Genomic DNA, 19,518 nt, shown 5'->3' with positions numbered 1-19,518 from the left:
TCCTCCGTGGCAGTTAAGTACAAGTATAGTCCTGCTGAGCACCTGACCTTGATGTCGAAACTTGTGTCAGCTGTATACAGGAAATAGCAGGAAACAGCCCTCAAGGTATAGTACATTTAAATGCATTTCTTGAGTTTATCTTAAAGTCTAGAGATTACATGTCACATAGTCAAATTTTTACTGTGTTGGAAGTCAGAAAAGAACTGACAGAAGATTGGAATAAATGTGTTTCTCAAGCAAAAAAATATATCTCAAAATGATTGTGAATTGTGGTTGATTTTTTGAATAAATGTCCCACGTTACATCATAGCTAAGTAACCATCATTCAATTCAGTATCTTTGTCCCTCTGACACTTTGACCGCACAACCTCTCAAAGCCCCTCAAGTCTGAACAGGTTTACTCGGATTAAATGTCACACAGGGCGTCATATCGAACGAGAGAGGAGGGAGCTGCAGAGGATGAAGAGGAGGGTGAGAAGGGGGTAAGGGAGGAGAAGAGGGAGAGGTTGCTATCAAAAGGCCCAGAGCCTAAAGCCAGGGAGAAACAAGGAGGAAAAAGTAAGAGCTGAAGCTAAATGAAGAGAGATAGGGAAAATGAACAGAAGACCGAGCAGAGCTATAAAGCAGAACAAAGAGAATAAGGTGAGGCAAGGTGGTTATATCAAAGAGAAGAAGAGCAGAGGCAGAGATGAGAAGGTTAAAAGTGAGAGGCAGGGTCAAATGTAGAGGGAATAAGAATGAGGGCATGGGGAAGTTGGTATAGACTGAAGTATGCTTGAGCATGCAGAGCTGCAAAGCAAAATGTTTTTTATCCAGTTTGACAATTTGTCGATATTAAGAGCGGCACAGCAAAATGTGGCCATGACTGTCCCTACACTGTCAAGGGTATGCACAGGTACACTGAATACACAACTCAGGCTGTTCTGACGGCGCATTGCTATCACCCTAATTATCATTTACTTATACCTTGGCTAACGCTTACACATACTCTAACATCTGGCTCATAGCCAGCAGCTTCACTGTTTTAAGATCCCTGGCAGGCATGGCCAGCCTAGAGCTGAGTCAGCTGATGTTTGCAGACAAGCTGGCCTCAGCCTCAAGTGGCCAAAAGCTGACATGAAAAGAAGCAAAAAAAAAAAAAAAAGAAAGAAAAACAGCATTGTCAATCTCAGCCTTTTTCTTTGCTGGGTGCACACTGTGGGGCTGCGCGTCAACATGCCTAAGATGGATTGGTTATTTCCAAATTGGGTTTAGCTCACAGGGTAATGAATGGAGACACAATACAAATCCTCCACCTACTCAAAGTGTTTTCATATGAGTGGGTAGAATCAAAGCATGGATTTCTGCAGTTAGTTTCAACAAAGAAAAGAAACGATCAGGCTGACTCTTGCCTCCATAAGGTGAGAGGAGAGAGACCGGGCCGAGATGACCTTGGCATAGCTTTGTGTGACAGTGTGGAAAGAGTCTGGAGCACTGCCGAACTATGGCTACAAATTCTCCCGGCAGCTCGCTCTTTAACGATGGTGTAAATTAATTTACACACCTAAAACAAAAGAAGTGAGGAGAGGAAAGGGGGGATTGTGAAAATGTCGGGGAATTAAAAATATTTTTCTTGCACAGTTCAGGTTACCTTATAAGATTCTCCATTAGTAGTCCCGGGGATAAACTGGAATACCACAGCTCTACCTTTTATCTTGCCACAGACATGTAAATAGAGGCACAAATATTCCTGGTATCCACGCACACATGTATATTACATATACTTAAAACTGATCAATCTCTTAATGCTTTATAGCAAAGCTCAGTTAGCACAGCAATAAGCTTCGAAGAGCTGACTCCACCAGCAAGTCAAATCCTGAGGTATTTGTTTCCTGATACAAAATATGCTGATTCTATTTTTGCAAAACCACAAAACATCTCTGCCATGAATTCAGGAGTACAACACACTGACTCTACCAAAGCAAAAAACAGTCACAGATGATTCACGATGCTTGGTACATCTACTTTTGTATCAACATTCCTGCTGCAAAATATCCCTGTTCAAATACGGCACATTCAACTGCAAGCTTATTTTATCATATTTACACACGCACACACACACTTGCACAAAAAATGCACCTTTACTCCATATTTCAGACAAAGCTGCATGAATATTGAATATTAATGCGTTGGTTTTCCAAGAGCCTGTATGATAAATATTGGAGCTGTTTCATATCTGTCCCTATCACATGCCACTGGGCTTCTCTGTGCCCCTGTTGTTATTAATTCTAAGTCGTCCCTTTCTTCCCTCCTGCACACACTCACAAACACGCACATTAATTCTACCCTGTCCTCCCAAGTGTCAAAATGCAGCCCCTTTCTAGCTTGCATGTTTCTTCTGTAAATAACTATCTTTGTGTGTTTTTACATCTATTGTGTGTGTGTGTGTGGTAGAGAGAGAGAGTGTGTGCGCATGTGTGGACATTTTACACCCCAGGACACTAACCTCCACCGTTCATCACCATCATTGCTCAGCGCCACCACCTTGCTTTCATCATCACATTGAGACAGCAATACTTCGGTCCAACCTCATCATAAATCAGCCATACATCGCCCATGTGTCCATGCACCTCCGTGTGATGTGTGTGTGTGTGTGTGTGTGTGTGTGTGTGTGTGTGTGTCTGTGAGAGAGCGAGAGAGCTCCTTCATGGTCATTATCCTTGTCAATCTGACTGTGCAACTGTCACATTACTGTCACAGATTGCAATTTGGAACAACAGGTGTGAGTCTGTTTGATAGGCAGGGTCATGGATCCTCAGTGTTTTAGAAATGTGTGAGCAGAGGCCTGTTAGTGTTTTAGAGACAGAGAGGGAGGTAGACATACATGCAGTAAGGGTCAAAAAGGCCTGGGGAGTTTCAGGCGACCGCCTGCTCCTGTGGACCAGCTGACATCTTGTCTCATCTGGTTGTTTGTCTTTATCCATCTCCATTTGCTATTTATATCCCTCCACCTACCACTCTTTCTAATCATGGGATTATTTAAGTAATATCCTTGTTCTTCACATCGGGGTCTTAAGATGCAACCATTGATGGATTCTATTTCACAGTTAAGCTGACTGTAAGTTCTGTAAGTTTTGATTTAAAGCTGATTTACTGATAAAAAAAAAGACTCATCTATGCAGCTAAAAATGATCTGACAGATTCTATTCTAACATTTATTTAAGGTTAAAACAAAACATTATCTCCAGATGCCAGAAAAAAACTACATCTGTTAAATGTCAATGTCGTATAACTGTTCTATTGGTATTTTCTTTTCACGCTACAGTTTAGTACTACTGCCATAGACCACACTGCATTGCTTATAGTGGTTGCTCAGCAGGCTTTTTTTTCATTCTACTTCTATGTAAGTTTTAACGTCCTTACTAATTTCTGCATATAATTCCTGCTCCTGTCTTCAGCTGTGTGCTGTCTGAATATCTTAAGAGTGGTGTTAAATTGAAATATTCCTTAATGTTTTGACAAAATGTATACAAAAAGACACATAAGCATAACCTTTAAACACACCGTATAGCTTTTTCGATATGAAAATGATGAATGTGATATGATATATGAAGAACTGAATGTTGTTTGAAGTTTTGACCAGTCAAAATCAAGTATTACAGGGAGAAAGTTGGATATAGCTCACTTTAATGGGCTTACTGAATGCACCAGATGGCTGTGTACCAATTAGTCTTGTCTTCTGTCAAAATAAAGTTTTGTCTTGTCCCATGTGTTTGTTTATTGGTGGATATTTTTGTGTCTTTAAAAGTATTTGATTGAGTACAATTTAAACTTCATTGTATATTCTGTCTTTCATGAACTTTTTTATATGTCTCAGTTAGATGGATTGATTAAATAAAAAGTAGAACCTGAGTGAGTACCAGTAAAAGGCAACTGAAAAGACACAGTCAATTGGGAGAAAAATGGCTAGTTTAATATCAGTTTCTCTTAAAAAAGGCAAACAGACGGTAGTCTCATAATGGACATGAAACTATTTTGTTTAACATCAGTCATTTTCATGACCTCCTCTGCCCATGTTGCCTTGTGCTTTGAACATGACATTGTTCTCCACAACCATTTCCTCGCTCATGCTGAACGATTATCCTGAGAAGGAGCTGGTGTAATTACTGGCTCTTTATAGAGTGTGGGAACATAATAACTCTGCATTGGATGATGTGCCATCCTAATTTGTTCATTAATAAGGAAACTGAGCTGTGTTTTGCACGTTTGACAATGTGTCTTTGTCTGGTTGGATGCCTTTATCTTATTCTACATAGTTACATGGATGGTTGAGCGCCATGAATTATTCCTCTTATTACAAAAGAGGGAAAAGGTTTAAAATGAATATATTTGTTCTGTTTTGGCTGGACTTGAACTCATGAAACTTATTCAATTTCTTCAGATTCAAAATACTGATGCTGACCTTTGCCCCACCGCATGTACTTCTCACCAAAGGTCAGTCGTATCACAGGCTAAATAGCAGGCAAAGTTCTGAGGAGGGCAATGTCAATCATCAGCGGGTCAACAACTTTTGTCTATAGTGGAAAAACTCAAGCATATTTGTTTATCTCCTTGCTACTGCTGGAACTTTATTATTTACATATTTCATTTTGGTGTGTCGATATAGAAAAAAAAAACAAACAAAAAAACTGTTGTATGTAATACCTCAAACTTTGGGTCAAACATTTATGGTTTCCTGGTAAGTTTTCCTACTGACTTTAGTGAGCCTGAACCAGTATCTTAGGAGGTCATGTTTGGGGCTTAATGCTGGGATGAGTGTGGTTTAGTGGTTGATTGTATCCCCAGTGTACAGAGACTGTAGACCCCAAGCATACAAGCTGTGCTTGTTACTAACTATCAGCTGCTTACCATGTTACCCCCTAATCCATCTTTCTGACTTTATCTACTGCCCTGTCTCTTAGTAAAAGCATGAAATCCTTAAAAGAAAATATTGTAGAAATGGTGACCAAGTATCATTCCTGTTGTGATCCCAGAACTCTTCATGTTATACCATTAATTCAGTGGCAGCTGCTGGTCAGGGGAGAAGCTCAATTTTTTCTGGCCTACATCATAAATTTGTTTATTTGTTTAAATGTAAATTCTACCTTCCGTTCCTTTTCAAGAAAATGATCTGTGACCCTGTCGTACCAACCAGGTGTTTTTTTCCAGGGACTTTACCAGTGTTCCCTCAACACTTCTCGTTTTTAAGAAAGGTAAACTCGCTGGGGATTAATAAAGCCTTCGGATCAGTCCAGAACAACTGAGAAGATGCACTGGTGGAGGGTTATACTTCAAGATCACTGACTGGCTAATTTCACTGTCAATCAAAAAGGGATTCGGCCTCAGACAGATCATCCAATCATCATGCAGAAGCCCAGCGTCCAGGCCAGCCCACTGCCTCATAGACCCCCAGAGACGCTGAGCGTTCCATGGGCGGGACAAAGCCCAGCGTTTATCCAATGACCAGTTTCCACAGTGGAACAACCCACTCTATGCTTCCCTGCTAAAGTCAGAAGATGCTCAGCGACTGTGTTAAAGCGCTGAGACGCTGCAGGGATGAATGAGGAGGCTGAGCCAGTTACCTGTGATAGGTAGCTGATTCTGAACAAAAAATGAAGGAATTCTAGTGCATATTTTGTCCATGAAATGTACACAAAGAATATCACCACCTTTTTTGGGGGAAATTTTAGGGAAAGCTGAGCTTCCCCTGCAGTCTTAGAGCAATCGCCACTGCATTTATTATTCCTGTTCTTTCAGCTAGCCTCAGTTGAACTATATGTTTACTGCCGCTTAGCAATCATCACTACACCTACACAGTGAACACTGCAAATATGACACATTAGCACTGGTATGTTGGCATCTTACGCTTGTGTTATCAAATAACAATTACTGACTATAAACAAGCATGATAATGATTAAAATACAGATTACATTACCTCCGTGTATTAGGCTTGGCCCTTTATTTATGATGGTCAGGTTACTTTAATGATTACCAACAATACATTTGAAGTCTTTTCAGTTAATATTCTATACGTCAAAACATTATATGGGCCATTGTGCTCTGTTACTTAGGCATTTCAACATGATCATTCTTTTATATCAGAAGCAAACATGAACAATGTCTTTATTGTGACTTTATTTAGCCCTATTCAGAGTCATTTCCTCTGCCAGTTTTAGTTTGGATTAAGTAAGTGAAGAAAAAAGAAATTTTCACTTCTCAAACTAAAGGAGACCGTTGAACTTTTTCACACTATGCCAATTGAATGAGATAGCCTATTGAATTATCAATTCAGTTACTTTTCACAGGAAACAGTAATGCTCATTTTGCTGCTAGAAAAAAATAATACTAGACAGTTGACCATTTGCTGACATGTGATCAATGCCTCTCTAACAAAAACCTCTGGGTCTCCAGTTTGGATATGCATCTGTTTTACTTGCTAATGATGATCCTGTTTAATGGAAGAGATGGCTTAGAAACAGGGCGGTGATTTAGTGCTGCTGTCATTAAGCAGTTGGTGTTTATGTGTGTGTTTGTCTGGCACACATGACTTTGTGTCAAGCTAAGTTTGTGTATGTGTGTGAAAGTGTGCCTGTCCTCAGGGCTTGTGTGTAGAGCAAGATCCACTGCTTTTATTCCCCTGTTGATTTATGAGGCGGCGTTAGCCTATGCGCTCACAATCACATTACTGGGAAGGAGGCCTCAAGAGCCAGGTTTGTGTGTGTGTGTGTCTTATGTGGGTAATGTTCAAGTCTCTTTGTGTGTCTGTTTTTGTTGCACAGCATGCAGTGATATTACGTCAAATCTAAAACAACAAGCAAACATTCTCCCTCCTGTTCTTTCCTCTTTCTTTCACTTTTTGACCATGAGCAGAACTAAGTACTTTTTGAAAATGTCTGCAAACGTGACCATTGCCAACATATGACATTAGGAAACCCATACAGATACTACTCTGAATCACATTTAAGTCAGTGTGTATTTTGCTTCTGTTTGCCTGCTCTCTTTATCTTTAAAAGTCTGTTTTTAATCACAAACAAGAAGCTAATGAATCTCTGCACCAGTGCAACAGCTGTCAAACAGAGCGCCAGATAAAGGAGTGTTGGCTCAGAGATCATGAAAAAAGAAATGGCTTTAGTATTGCAAACATGGCTCCCTTTCTGTCTCCAGGCTGTAACAGATGTCACAGTTTTAAGAAAAAAGAAAAATAAGCATAGTGTCAGGTGTCAACTTTAGAAAACTAGTTGATGTTTCACCAGGAGAAATAATGGAAGTTGAGTAATTTTTAGATAACTTGAATGATAACTTGAGCATGTCAGTTTTTAAAGATTGAACAATAAGTATGCTGAGTCATCCCTCAGTTGGGTCTCATGCTCCTTTGACATCCAATCAAACACTTTCTCAAATTCTTTGTTCATCTTATGTGGTTTGGGGTCACAGCTATGTTTGAATATTTTCATAATCATCGTAGTACATGATATAACCCTCTGTATATAAAACCTCTGATGCCTTCTGTTCTTGAAATAAATTAATATATATTAAAAATAGAATAGCCCTTTGTTAGCCATTTCGTGAGAGCTTAAATGCCGAACTCCCCTTCCCTTCCTCTCTGCCTGCAGTTGTCCTCCAGACATACACAACCTGACATTGCCCTCCTGTGTTGCAGATTCCCTTTAATGCGCTGACAAATTCCTCCCCAGCAGTGTCATCTTCTCGCTGATTGGAAGTCCATTCATAATTTATTCCTAATGGAATAGTAAATGAGTCTTTGTGTTTCATTCTTTATCTCTTTGTCCAGGCCTGTTTGTCTCAACTCATCCATACTGCATGATGATAAAACAACCAAGACTCAATCTGTTAGACAGTATTTATAGTCACAAAATGCTGATGGTTCAAACTATGGCAGGATACATACTTAATGAGGCCGGACCATGAAGAGGAAGTTAGCAGACCTCTGCTAACTGTACTAAAACAGCTGCTCAATTTGGAATTAAAATTTATCAGCATTTCAGTAGACCCATAATTTAAAGCTGCTTATCAACAATTTGTTTTTGTCGTTTTGTGGCACCCATGATAATGTTAAACATGTATAAGGACACTGACCCACCCATTCTCATGTTAATTTATTAATTAATTTTTATTTTACATACAATCTTGATCAGTTTGTGTATGACAAATATTCATGTACTAAGGCACACATAATAGTTTTAGCAGTTTATTGGTAGTTAATATGAGCAAGGCTCACACAGGCGTTTTGGGGCAGCTTAGGGGTCTTCAGCGTGTATGAGTGCACGCGCCTCATTCGGCGGACCAGGATGTACTGCAGTGAGCAGTCACGTGGAGCTGTCGTGCTTGTATTTCTGTATTTCCAGGTGAGCAAAAGTGATGAAACAGTGTATAAACGTACCGACACCGATGGATAATGTGCGTGAAAGGAATCAGACCTCTATGTCGCAGTTTTGAAGGATAAGGAGTAGTCTTCTAAGTGCCGCACCTGTCGTGATTGCTAGCGTGGAAATACGACGTCTAACCACCTGTAGCCTGCTTTGATATTGACTGTCGTGAAGAATGTTGCAAAGTATGGACGTGAACTTCAGTGAGAGTCAAATTAAATTATAATGAACGTGTATCTGAGTGTCGAAAAGTTGAGAACGCGTCAGTTAGTAAACCGGAATGTTCTGCAGTATGCAGCCACGTTAAGCTGATGTGCTTCTGTATTTGCTAAACTGGAGTAAAGTTCATAGTAAAAAACAATGCACGCCTAAAACAAATGTCTAGTTAGTCCAAGTGAGCATCAAGTTGAATGTAATATTTGCACTTAAACGCCATTATAGTGACCTACGCATGGTTAATTAACTTCTCTGCTGACTTTTGTAATTAAACAACTAGTTTCTTTTACACCTGATGGGGACTGTTTTACCATTCGATCATGATGGGGTTTAGAAAAAGCAAGACAACAAAATCACAACACACTTTATCCAATTGCACAAAAACTAAAACACATTTTTATCAGTAAGTTTTGTCTCTTCTGGAACAGGTGCAGAATCTGCAGGTATTTTACTTGCTGAACTGTACAAATACCAAATAACAGCAACAAATATTCAAATGTGGCACAAAACAGCCCCCAGCCAATGTAGCATACCTGGTTTTAAATGGCATTTGCAACCTGTGTCTCCCCTCTCCAACGCACACGCACACATGCAAACCTGCGCACGCACACACGTGCACACACGTGCACACACACACACACACACACACACACACACACACACACACACACACACACACACACACACACACACGGCACAATACGAGGCTTATTTTCTGGTTAGTGAAATACAGTTAGCAGTGCTTCACTGCACTGGCTGACACAATTAGTGGTCCCATGGATTCAGGGGATAGAACGGGTTGGAACACAAGGCTGAAGGGAGGAAAGAAAGAAATTGATATAGCGTATGGTTAATTGTGTGTAACAGACAGATGCAGAGACCAAATCTGTACCAGCCAGTCAACGCTGCATGTTGCCTTGTTCGTCTGTCTCTCAGCTGCTGCAGGTTGACCTTTATTTTTATGACTGATTTAATATTGACTGGTGGGAACTTTATCTTGTACAACAAATACTTGGACTCACTTTTCTTTCCCTGTTGGTCTTTTTGCAGCTACCATTTTGGCAGAGTCACTGTGCCTTTGGGCAGTCCTCGACCTTACAGTCGATGTAGATGTTGACCCATTTCTCCCTCGCACCCTGTCTTCCTCAAAAAGGAATCAATTTGGGAGCTTGGTACTTGAATTGTTGTGTGAGCGTGGCACAACAAAACCAATGTGTGCACCATGTGTGGCAGTGGAGTTTTTTTCAATAGAGGTTTCTGATGGCTTTTTCCCATGATTCAAGTGTGAACATCTAATATTATTCAAGATTTGTGCCACATGTGCCTGGTGAATTCACTGATGCGATATTGTATTTAATTTGGACTATGCCCTGAGTTTGTTTAAGTGAAGTGGGACATCTGGTACTGCGCTGTCTGATGAGAACTTATCTTGACAGTATGAAATATCAAAGACCATACTTTATCCTTTGTGATACCTTAACTCTATCTCTAGCTTCTGTTTTCCACTCCAAATGTTCTCAGATACTGAGTAATAGTTCCCCCTTTTTTTTTTTTTGCTTTTTCCTTCTCATTAGGTGCCATCTTTGATGAATCGGCACGGAAAGATGACGAGGTGTTTCGCCTTGCAGTGGCAGATCTCAATTTGAACAACGAGATCTTGGAGACAGAGAAGATCACCATCTCTGTGGAGTTCGTGGACGGGAACAATCCCTTCCAGGCGGTGCAAGAAGGTAAGATGATAATAAGACGTTGTTTTGGAGTTCAACAGGGCCTCGCAGGTGCATCAACTTCAAAGTGAAATTTGTCGTGGCATAAAAGTATCATCAAAAGCAGACATCAACTTGCTTTTGGGCGTTCTTTAATCTTCCACAACATATGGTCTGGGTTGGCCTGATGTTCAAAGGCTTGTTTACAAAAACAAATGTCTCCTCCTTCTTCAAAAAGCATATCATTGAGGCCTCTAAACTGTTTTTTTTTAACAATGAAAACTTAAATTTGCTAATTAATTAAACACAAGTAATTGCAATATGATACCGTATGATGCCTCATGGGAAACTTTGATCTATATAGAAAGAAAAAAATAGAGCTCTTCCAGCAGGATTACATCCTCTTTTCAGCGCTGTCTCTTTTTCATGGACTACCTCTTGAACAAATTAAAGGAGGTTAGGCAGACAAAGATAATTCATGTATAAATGCAGCATCAAAAAATTGTCACAAAATTAGCCTCTATTTTTTTGTGTTCTTGATATTTTCATGCATGACGTCTTTGCCCTTTCTGTTGACCTGCATCACACTGTTGGGGGGGAAGAGGCAGATCTTTGTTCATCCCTTTTCTTGTTGTTTTGTGCTGATGCTGACAGCCAGTTTATTTCATGCTAATGTACTTTGGAGGAAGAAATTGTTTCTAGGATTTATGTATGGCGCTCAAAGAGTGATTCACTATTTTACACAGCTCGTTTTCATTCACGTGAAATGAAATTAGCATATAAATGCCTGTTGAGGACATATAAAAGCTTAGTCGGAACCAAGTTTGACAGTCTTAAGTTGGAACTGATTTGAAAGACACCTGTCTAACAAAAGCTTGTAGAGGCATATATTCCTGTGTAATGGGGTAGCAGGACAGATTACTATTTTTAGTGTTTTTATTTTAAAGTTTGCTTATACATCCTTCATTTAGCATCAAAAGACCCTCAGGTTTGGAGATAAAAGGGACAAATGAGAAGCTGTTTTTCATCTTTTTGGAAAAATAAAGATGTGAGGTTTACTTTTTTACCATATAAACTGCTTTTGAAAAAAAAAGTTAGGAAGAGCACAATGCTTTCATAGATTTCATAAATGTCATCCTACGGCTCTACAGCTGAATGGATATTTGAAAGTGTTATCTATGTGCAGGTGAAATGTGAAGGTACACAAACAAAGATGACATTTAAATGTGAGGAATCAAGGCATATATAGGTTATCTGGTTTCAGTGCCGTAAGCCAAACCAACACAAAGGAACTGTTGCACAACAAAGAAATGAGCAGTGTTAGACAAAGTTAAGTTCCTGTTTTTGAGGCCATAAATTGGGTCGATTATGAAGAGGACTTGTGGCTGGGCTGTGGATGATTGGATTACATGATCTGTGATCAAGAAGATTTTGCAGGATAAAGAGTGATGTTGTAATTTACTGTTTGTTAATATTTAAATTTTTTTGTTACTGGATCAATGACAAACTCTGTAAACTTCCGAAAGCTTATGAAAGATGAGCCCCCGAGCAGTTTACTTGTTACTACCCTACTTAATAATGTGTGCACCAGTGTCCCAATTTTTCAGAGTAACACAAATGTGCACAATTTGAAGAATGTTTGTACTCAACGAGAAGTGAAGCGTTTGCTTATCAGCATAAGCATAAAATCCTGTTCATGGCCATTTTGCTCTTTTAAGTAGCAGAGTTGTGGTTAAGAAGTTTGTCCATGTAAAACAGTTTGGCAATAGAAAACATAATGCAAGTGTATCTCCTTGTGCTTTGGTACCAGCCACAGCCAAAAAAATACGCAGAAAAGAAAACTATCTGAAGGAAATAAAGGGGCTGAAGTACCAACTCAGCATTTCCTTGGACAACCTACAATTCAGAATATAGATGCAGTAACAATATTTTACTATGTAGGTTGCAAAGTGACATTGTTACGACAGTGATACTGTCCCAAACACAGTGCTTTTAAACATGTTATTTTCCACTGAATCAAGCTTTTATTAAATCCTAAAGGGAATCCTGAGACTGAATACATTTATGTGAGCGATTTAAAAATTCACTTTTACAGTCCCTAATCATTTGCAGCTTTAACACCAAATTAAAACTTGGAATGGAACAACCTAAGTGAAGCACCGATGCAAGAAACTGTATCAGAAGTTGAAACAAACTCAATGGTCCAACAAATAGTCTTTCTTGATCACATGCAACTGCTGGCCATATGGACCTGAATCTGTGATCGGGGAAACATGTTGTGATGGGTTTGAGCTTCTCATGGAGCAGCCAGCATTCTTGCTCAAAGTAAAATGGGAGGATAATTTGATCATCGCTCAAATATACATGAGTTTGAGCCTTTGTGACTGGCTGACTGCCTTTTGGACTCACTGTGTGAACTGATTCAGAAAAGTACAGACGGAGGAAGATCAGAGGCAAATGTAGTACTTCTCGTCTCTGATAAGCAGCTGCACATTGTTTATGTTCTTTTGTTCAACTTTCTTCTTTTGGTTTGTTTACTCTCTTTAAAAATACATGTGTAGAGTAAAACCACACCAAAAACAAGTTAGCTTCAAAGGAGAGCTTGCATTTACACCTTGATAAATTCTCTTGATCTTTTTCTGACGGATCACATCAGACATTCATACAGGAGAGTAAGCAAGACCACCCTTTTGATCAGCATCTATGGATGATTTGATTTCAGATTTAATCAAAGGACATAAAGAACACCATACCTTCTCATGTGATTCATCAAAATTAGAATGTATTTTTAAGACAACACTTGACTTTTAGATACTATTACAGACAGTTGTTAAGAAGTCTTAGTACACCAAAAAAAGTACTGATTCACAGAGGACTTCAATTTTGAAAAGTTAGTATCAGTGCATTACATTACACAAAATCTGAGGACTTTGCAGAATTGTCTGTGATAACGCCTTAATGTTGGTAATTAGTAGAGTTTCTTGTAGAGCCACATGAAAGGCATCACGGCACTCGCTTAAAAGAGAACAAACAATATGTGAGCCCTTACTGGGGAAACTTTGCAGAGGGTATAGAGAACATACCTGAGCTTGTTTGAACTTTATCTTACTGTGACAGCCAAACTGTATCTCTTTGCAAAGAGATTAGCTCGGAGGACCTTGTGTGTATGGCTATTTTGTTTGCATTCCTGTAAGAGCCTTGTTGAGACCGTTCCTTTAATACAAGGGCTTTACAATATCATTAGATAGTCAGGCTCTAATTCTTTGAAGTGCCAACCTGAGAAGCTCTATTATCTGAGCTGTGTGTGTAAAGAGGATAAAGGTCTGTTTGCTTCTTCCCATTTTCTTCCAAGGAAAGTTAGTGCAGCTCACACCTAAAGTTTCTTATGAAGACTCACAGTTTTGTGGAGAATTAAAAAAGTGGGTGAGGAATTATGTGACAGCACAGCAGGAGGCTGCTTTGAACAGTTGCTCTGTCGAGCATGACCCTGAAACCTGTTTTGCCTTAATGCAGTCAAAGCTTTTATTTTTCGCTTCTCCCCCATCCTTTGCCTTAAAATCTGTCCCTTCTGCAAAGATTTTCTGTAACTTCATTGTTAAATTTGAGTTCAGCAAATCCATATTTGCTTATTATGCACATTCTTTTTCAGCAATCCCATAAATCACATTCATAAATATGGACAGTTATAACTTGTAGCTGGCAGATTCACCACTGTCTGGTACAGTTGGCTGCCATAAAAGTTCACCAGTGGGCTCAAAGTTAGTTTTTCACTAGCAGACAGTATCTATTGGCAGGACAAGATTTATAAAGAAAAGATAAGATACAAGTCGTTTTTCTGCCTGGGACATGAACAAGCTGGTTTCCAATAAAAAAATTGGCATTGCCCCTCCTTTTTGTAGTCATCTTTCATCCCCAGCTGATTTATCGGCCTCAGTCTGTTTACCGTTTAGTCCAAAAATTTGTGGGAGGGTTAATGGATACTTCCCTCTCCTTTTTGTCAGCCTGGAATTGAGCAGAGCGCCTGACTCATTTCCCTGCCAGTCCGCCTGCCTGCTTGCCCGTCTGTCTGTTAGCCCGTCTGTTTGTGTAGCTAACTGGCTGTTGAATTGATTGCCTGTCTCCATATCTGCCTGTCTATCTGTGTATTTGTCTTGCTAACTGGTAACTTGGCTTGCTAATCAATTGGCTTTATCTCTGTATGCCTCTTGCATTTATGGTTTCAGTTGTGTTTTTAGCTTTGACAAAACAAAAGACCATCGCTAAAAAGGGCTAAAAACATTTTTGTTAAAAATGAATCACATGGGGATGGACTGTCCATGATTTGAACCCTCACATAGATTACAAGTCTCATGTGATGAAAAGCATCCCTACCTACTCAGGTCACTGCATGAATGATGAGGTTAGCAACTGAGTGGCTGCAAATCCTCTACAGTCTTTATTAATTACTTTTTTGCAGCTTAATCGAATATTGCTCAGAAGACAACTGTGACACGCTGTAAACAGCTAAAGAAAGACTTTGAGTCACACCTCATTAGGATGTTAAAGTAAGTGCTCCGGTTTACTAGCTTGAAATTTACAAATGAAATGAAAAATAAACTTAAATGTGATAAGGTACAGGCGGAAAGATCCAAAATTTCTCAGCAGTTTAGTTGATTACTGGATTGCAACTGCAGATCATTTTGCAAACAGTCAGAAGCTTATGCATTGACTGCATCCCCTCTCTAAAGGCTATACTTATGTACACAAAAGTGTGTTTGGATCGTTCACACTTTGCCTTTCATTTAGTTTGTGTTTGCTTCAGGTGTGTAATTGGCACTTGGTTTACTCTGATAGAAGCTTATGATGCAATTAGCACCTCAGACAGTGTGTGAAACGGAGCTCAGTAGGTGTTTTATGTAGTTGGATTTGTCAGAGATCACAAAGCATGGAAAAAAACATCATCATGTTATAGTGGTGAGTTATACTATGTGGAGCATGCTTGTTGAAGAAAATTATCCATCTTAAAATGAGCAGCACGATTCATAAAGCCCTGCATCACAGGCATCAGAATGGACACTAATGTGTCTGTTTCCTCCTGAAGTTCTGATATATCTTGTGTGTCCTTGTATGTAACAAAGATAATGTGCTGTGAATTAATTCCTACTCCAAACTTAATTTCGGATAATCTGTTAAACTATATTTTCAGAGTATTAAGTTTGCTCATGAAAACTCTGCATCAATATAGTTTTTACCTTAAGAGGACTGCCTTATTTTCTGCAATACAATCCATTATCCGACTCAATCTGTTTTCTAGAAACATCCCATTACCTCCAAAGAATTAAAAGCATTATCCTGAAGTGATAGTACCAAATTGTTCATAGCAATGACCACATCCAACAATACAGGCCAAATTACTTAATGGCAGTCCAGATAGGCTTAAAAAAGAGTTATCTTTATTAAACCATATCCAAATGATTAAGTGTTCTCTCTGCACAAGGGTTGCATGGGCAGGGTGTTACTGTGTGTATGTGTGAACTAAAGTCTACTAAAAGTGAGTGTAGATATTTGGATTAAATCCCGCTCTACCACCTCCCTATCTCCCTCCTGCATGGTGCTTAATCAGGGATCTGGTCCTGTCACTTATATTCACATTTCACTCCCTACACCCAATCCCATCATCTCCATAGTAACCAGTCAGACATCACTTAGGAAAAGGGTAGAGATGTGGCAGGTTGTATGTGCGTCTACATGCATGTCACTGTGGTCCTGTGCACGTCTCCATTGATTAAAGCAATGAGAATCTCCTAATTGGATGACAGTCCATGGGAAGGTGGGGAGCGAGAAAAGGGGGAAGGGGAGGAGACCACTGAAGGAGGGAACTCAATAGCTGTCTCAGCCTATTTTTCATCACAGCTTAGACTTGACATACGGGGCACACAACAACAATTACATACACACCAATACCCCCTTCTCATCCACAACCACAACTGCCAAGCAAAGTGTGTGGATTGTAGAGATGGAGCTTCCTTCACTTTAAATTTACTCACTTAGCAAAGACCCTAACAAATAAGATTTTTTTTTAGCCTGGATAGAAAAATGACTCATTTAAAATAACAGGAACTAAATGGCGATAACTGGATAAATACTAGAGTTAGAATACCAGCAGATTTCAACACTTGTTGAAAACTGCCCACAAAAACAGACCTTTTGAATTACTTCAATCCATCTCTCCTATTATGACAAGCCATTTCTCCAAGACAGTTAAAATAGTGAACACAGAAGAGTAACCTCACGATAAATAATTCCTGAGCAGTAAAGCAGAGCTGTTACTGTTTGTTTACATGTTTTTAGAATAGTACACCTTTAGAAGTCATATTTGCACGGCTCTTGCTGCCTAGGGATTCAGGACCATGGACAGCACCCAACACCACTTTCAGCTGATTGTATACTGCATTGTTACTCTGCACAGCAGCCACCAGAGGGTTTGCATTTTTTTCTTTTAGCTTCATAACATACAAAGTCATACTTTGCATTCCATATAATATTTTCACATACAAGTGCAGCTTCCCATAAACACTGGCTGGTCATATGATAGAACACTACAGCAGGAATAGTTTTCCTCAGCCTATCAGCTCCAGCTATACATTACCCCAAAACATTTAGTGTTCTATTTAAGGTAGTTTGGCGACGCATTGAGCATTTAAATGCACATAAATCTGTTATGCTGTCATTTACCAGAGCCAGTCAGCCCGAGATCTGCTAATGATACTTAGAGTGACACTGACATTTACCAGGCAGAGATGGACAGGTGCCTCACAGTGCTGGTAATTGCTGTCCATCCAAAAAGAATCTGGCACAGTCTAGCCACACTAAACTTAACCTGGCTTCAGATTATGATCTATAGTAGCCCTAGATGGTTATTCCAGACATAGTTTTTGGAAGAAAGTAGAACAAACCAAGCTGTTTAGAGTTCTGGATGATGTTATGAACATAGAAAGGGCAGTATTTTGTTTGTGTTCATATCTGCCTTCACTCTGCTTTTCTCATTTTTTGACATTTATGCCTTTGTTGTGTCTCTGAGCTTGAAAGTATCATGTAATGCACAAAGAAAAAAGTTATTAAACAAGGGAAAGTTAAACCCAACAAAAAAGGCAAGAGGATTTCAATTCCAGCCTGTATTCAATCGCAGTCTCAGTGTTGTTCCTTATAAGCTTTGCTTTTGTCAAAACATGAACTTTTATAAATGTGCTGCACACCATTGTAGTGAAAATGCTTCAGCAGTATGAAAGATTAATTATTTGGGCTTCTAATGCAAAATTGGATTTGCACAAAAAAAACATAATTAAGTTCTTCATCTGCTTTAGTTCCAATTAAAATTCAGTGAGTTTGAGTTACTGATATATATATATTTTTTAGGAGATTTTTATTCTTTTAGTTTGTCTCATCTGACAGAGCAGAACTCTTTATGATTCCCAGGAACGATGCTGTCAAGTGCTGCAGTCAGCACCAAGAAAAAGGCTTTGGGGTATAAGAAGCTCATCACTGCCAGAATGTAATCAGAACAAGTAAATAAGACTTGTCATGCCAGAGAGTGCTCTGTAATATTTCTAACACAAAGTACAAAGCCCAAAACTTGCAGCACTTTTTGAAACACTAAAATTTAACATTCTGGTCATTTTTCACTCTCAAAATGTTTCTCTCCCTCAGTTCCTCTGAACTCATTTTAGAGGCAGCAGGATTTCATTCAGAATGCAAAAAGCTGACTTGAGATGTGAAGCCGGGCAAATTAAGATCTGAGTTTCCTCGAATATGGCAGCATGGATAAACTTTCTGTTCATGAAACATTAATGTGCCATTTAAAAGATTTACCCTGTCTTCTGGTGGAGTCTCAGTCAGTATTTCAATGATGAACTAAAGCCTATAGAGGCGGAAAATTCAAAGCACTGTACTGGAGATAAACAACACAACATTACCAGCATATTGCTGAATATACTTTGTCGGAAACAGCATCCAGTTAAATCAGGTTTTTAGTGGGAGGCTTTATCAGTTTTTTTTTCCAACCAGTGGGAATTTAAGTAGTAGGAAAGTAATGGCATTCCATTGACTTTGTGGAGATGCAAGTCTGACTGTGTCCATTGACTGTGAAAGGATTTTCAATAATGAACCTTATGGATGGTTAACATGGGAACCTGTACAGTTAGTTAGTTTTCAGTCTGTTTTCACAATTTTGAAGGGCACTATCAACTTGACTTAAAAATGAACAAATTTCAGCCACAAGTAGGAAAAACATTTTCGAAAGATATTTTAAAGAAAACAAGAAAGCTCTCAAAACACATACACCACACTAGTGTGTTGGTGTTGAAATTATTCCTCAGGTTCTTTGGGGAAAAAAAATCCAACTGCTTTAGCTTGCCACATTATCTTTTTATTTAATGGGGTTAGAAGCAGCAGGGTTTATAGCAAGAAGGTATTTAATACTGTTACTCGACTGATCCTGGATTTTTAACGGTTGATGCTGAAAAGTAACAAGTAGAGCGGCTGATGACTGAATCTGTTGTTGGTTTTCTGCATTTGATGCAACACAGCATTTTTATTAAAAAAAAAACCCCTCAAACATCGTTATCACATTCAAAGACATGTTTTAGATGGATTTGTGATTGAAGTATAAAATGCAAAAAGAAATCTGTGTATTGGGTTTTGGAAGGATTATCAAGGCATGACTAATACTCAAAAAAATTGGTAAATTCATGATTTTATCCTACAGGTAAAACAGTGGCTGGTAACTGATTTAGATCTGATATGCTGTTGTGTAGTATGGGAAACATGTTATAAGATGGGAGGTCATTTACACTGCTCTCCAACTTGTAGAAGAGACTGCCTGCAATCTCTGAAGGCTCAATTTCTTTGTGTTTTTCATCGTCTTGGTGAGTGATCAGTCAATCTTGATTATTTCCATCAATCTGTTCGACTTATTCATCACACTGTCTCTTGCTAATACCAGCTTGTATTCAGTTCAAGTAAAAAAAAAACATTTAGAACTTATATCGCAATATAAATATACATAACTACTTTGCAGTATCATTATCATAGTGGCAATTTAGTTTCCCTGGAAAACAAGGTTGCGGACTTTCACTGGAATTGGTTGTCATAGAAATTAGGAGTCAATGCCATCTATTGTTCCACTCAATTATTTGTCCTTGCCCTCCTTTGT

At 39.0% G+C, this 19,518-nt stretch overlaps 1 protein-coding gene across 3 annotated transcripts in view; it reads left to right on the top strand.

Moving 5' to 3' along the window:
• Window positions 1-19,518, top strand: part of grid2 (glutamate receptor, ionotropic, delta 2) — a 534,507-nt gene that overhangs the window by 83,289 nt on the left and 431,700 nt on the right. For all 3 annotated transcript variants that reach the window (XM_074669717.1, XM_074669718.1, XM_074669719.1), the window contains exon 2: window positions 10,197-10,352. In XM_074669717.1, the coding sequence (XP_074525818.1) occupies window positions 10,197-10,352 (156 nt within the window). The remainder of the gene's footprint in view (window positions 1-10,196; window positions 10,353-19,518) is intronic.

Source organism: Halichoeres trimaculatus, unplaced genomic scaffold, assembly GCF_033239565.1.
Source record: "Halichoeres trimaculatus isolate MK-OKI-2021-1 unplaced genomic scaffold, fHalTri1.1 fHalTri1_scaffold_5, whole genome shotgun sequence".
In the NCBI taxonomy this organism is placed as follows: Eukaryota; Metazoa; Chordata; class Actinopteri; order Labriformes; family Labridae; genus Halichoeres; species Halichoeres trimaculatus.
Note: the sequence above shows the minus strand (reverse complement) of the source record. Positions and strands in the feature narration are given on the sequence as shown.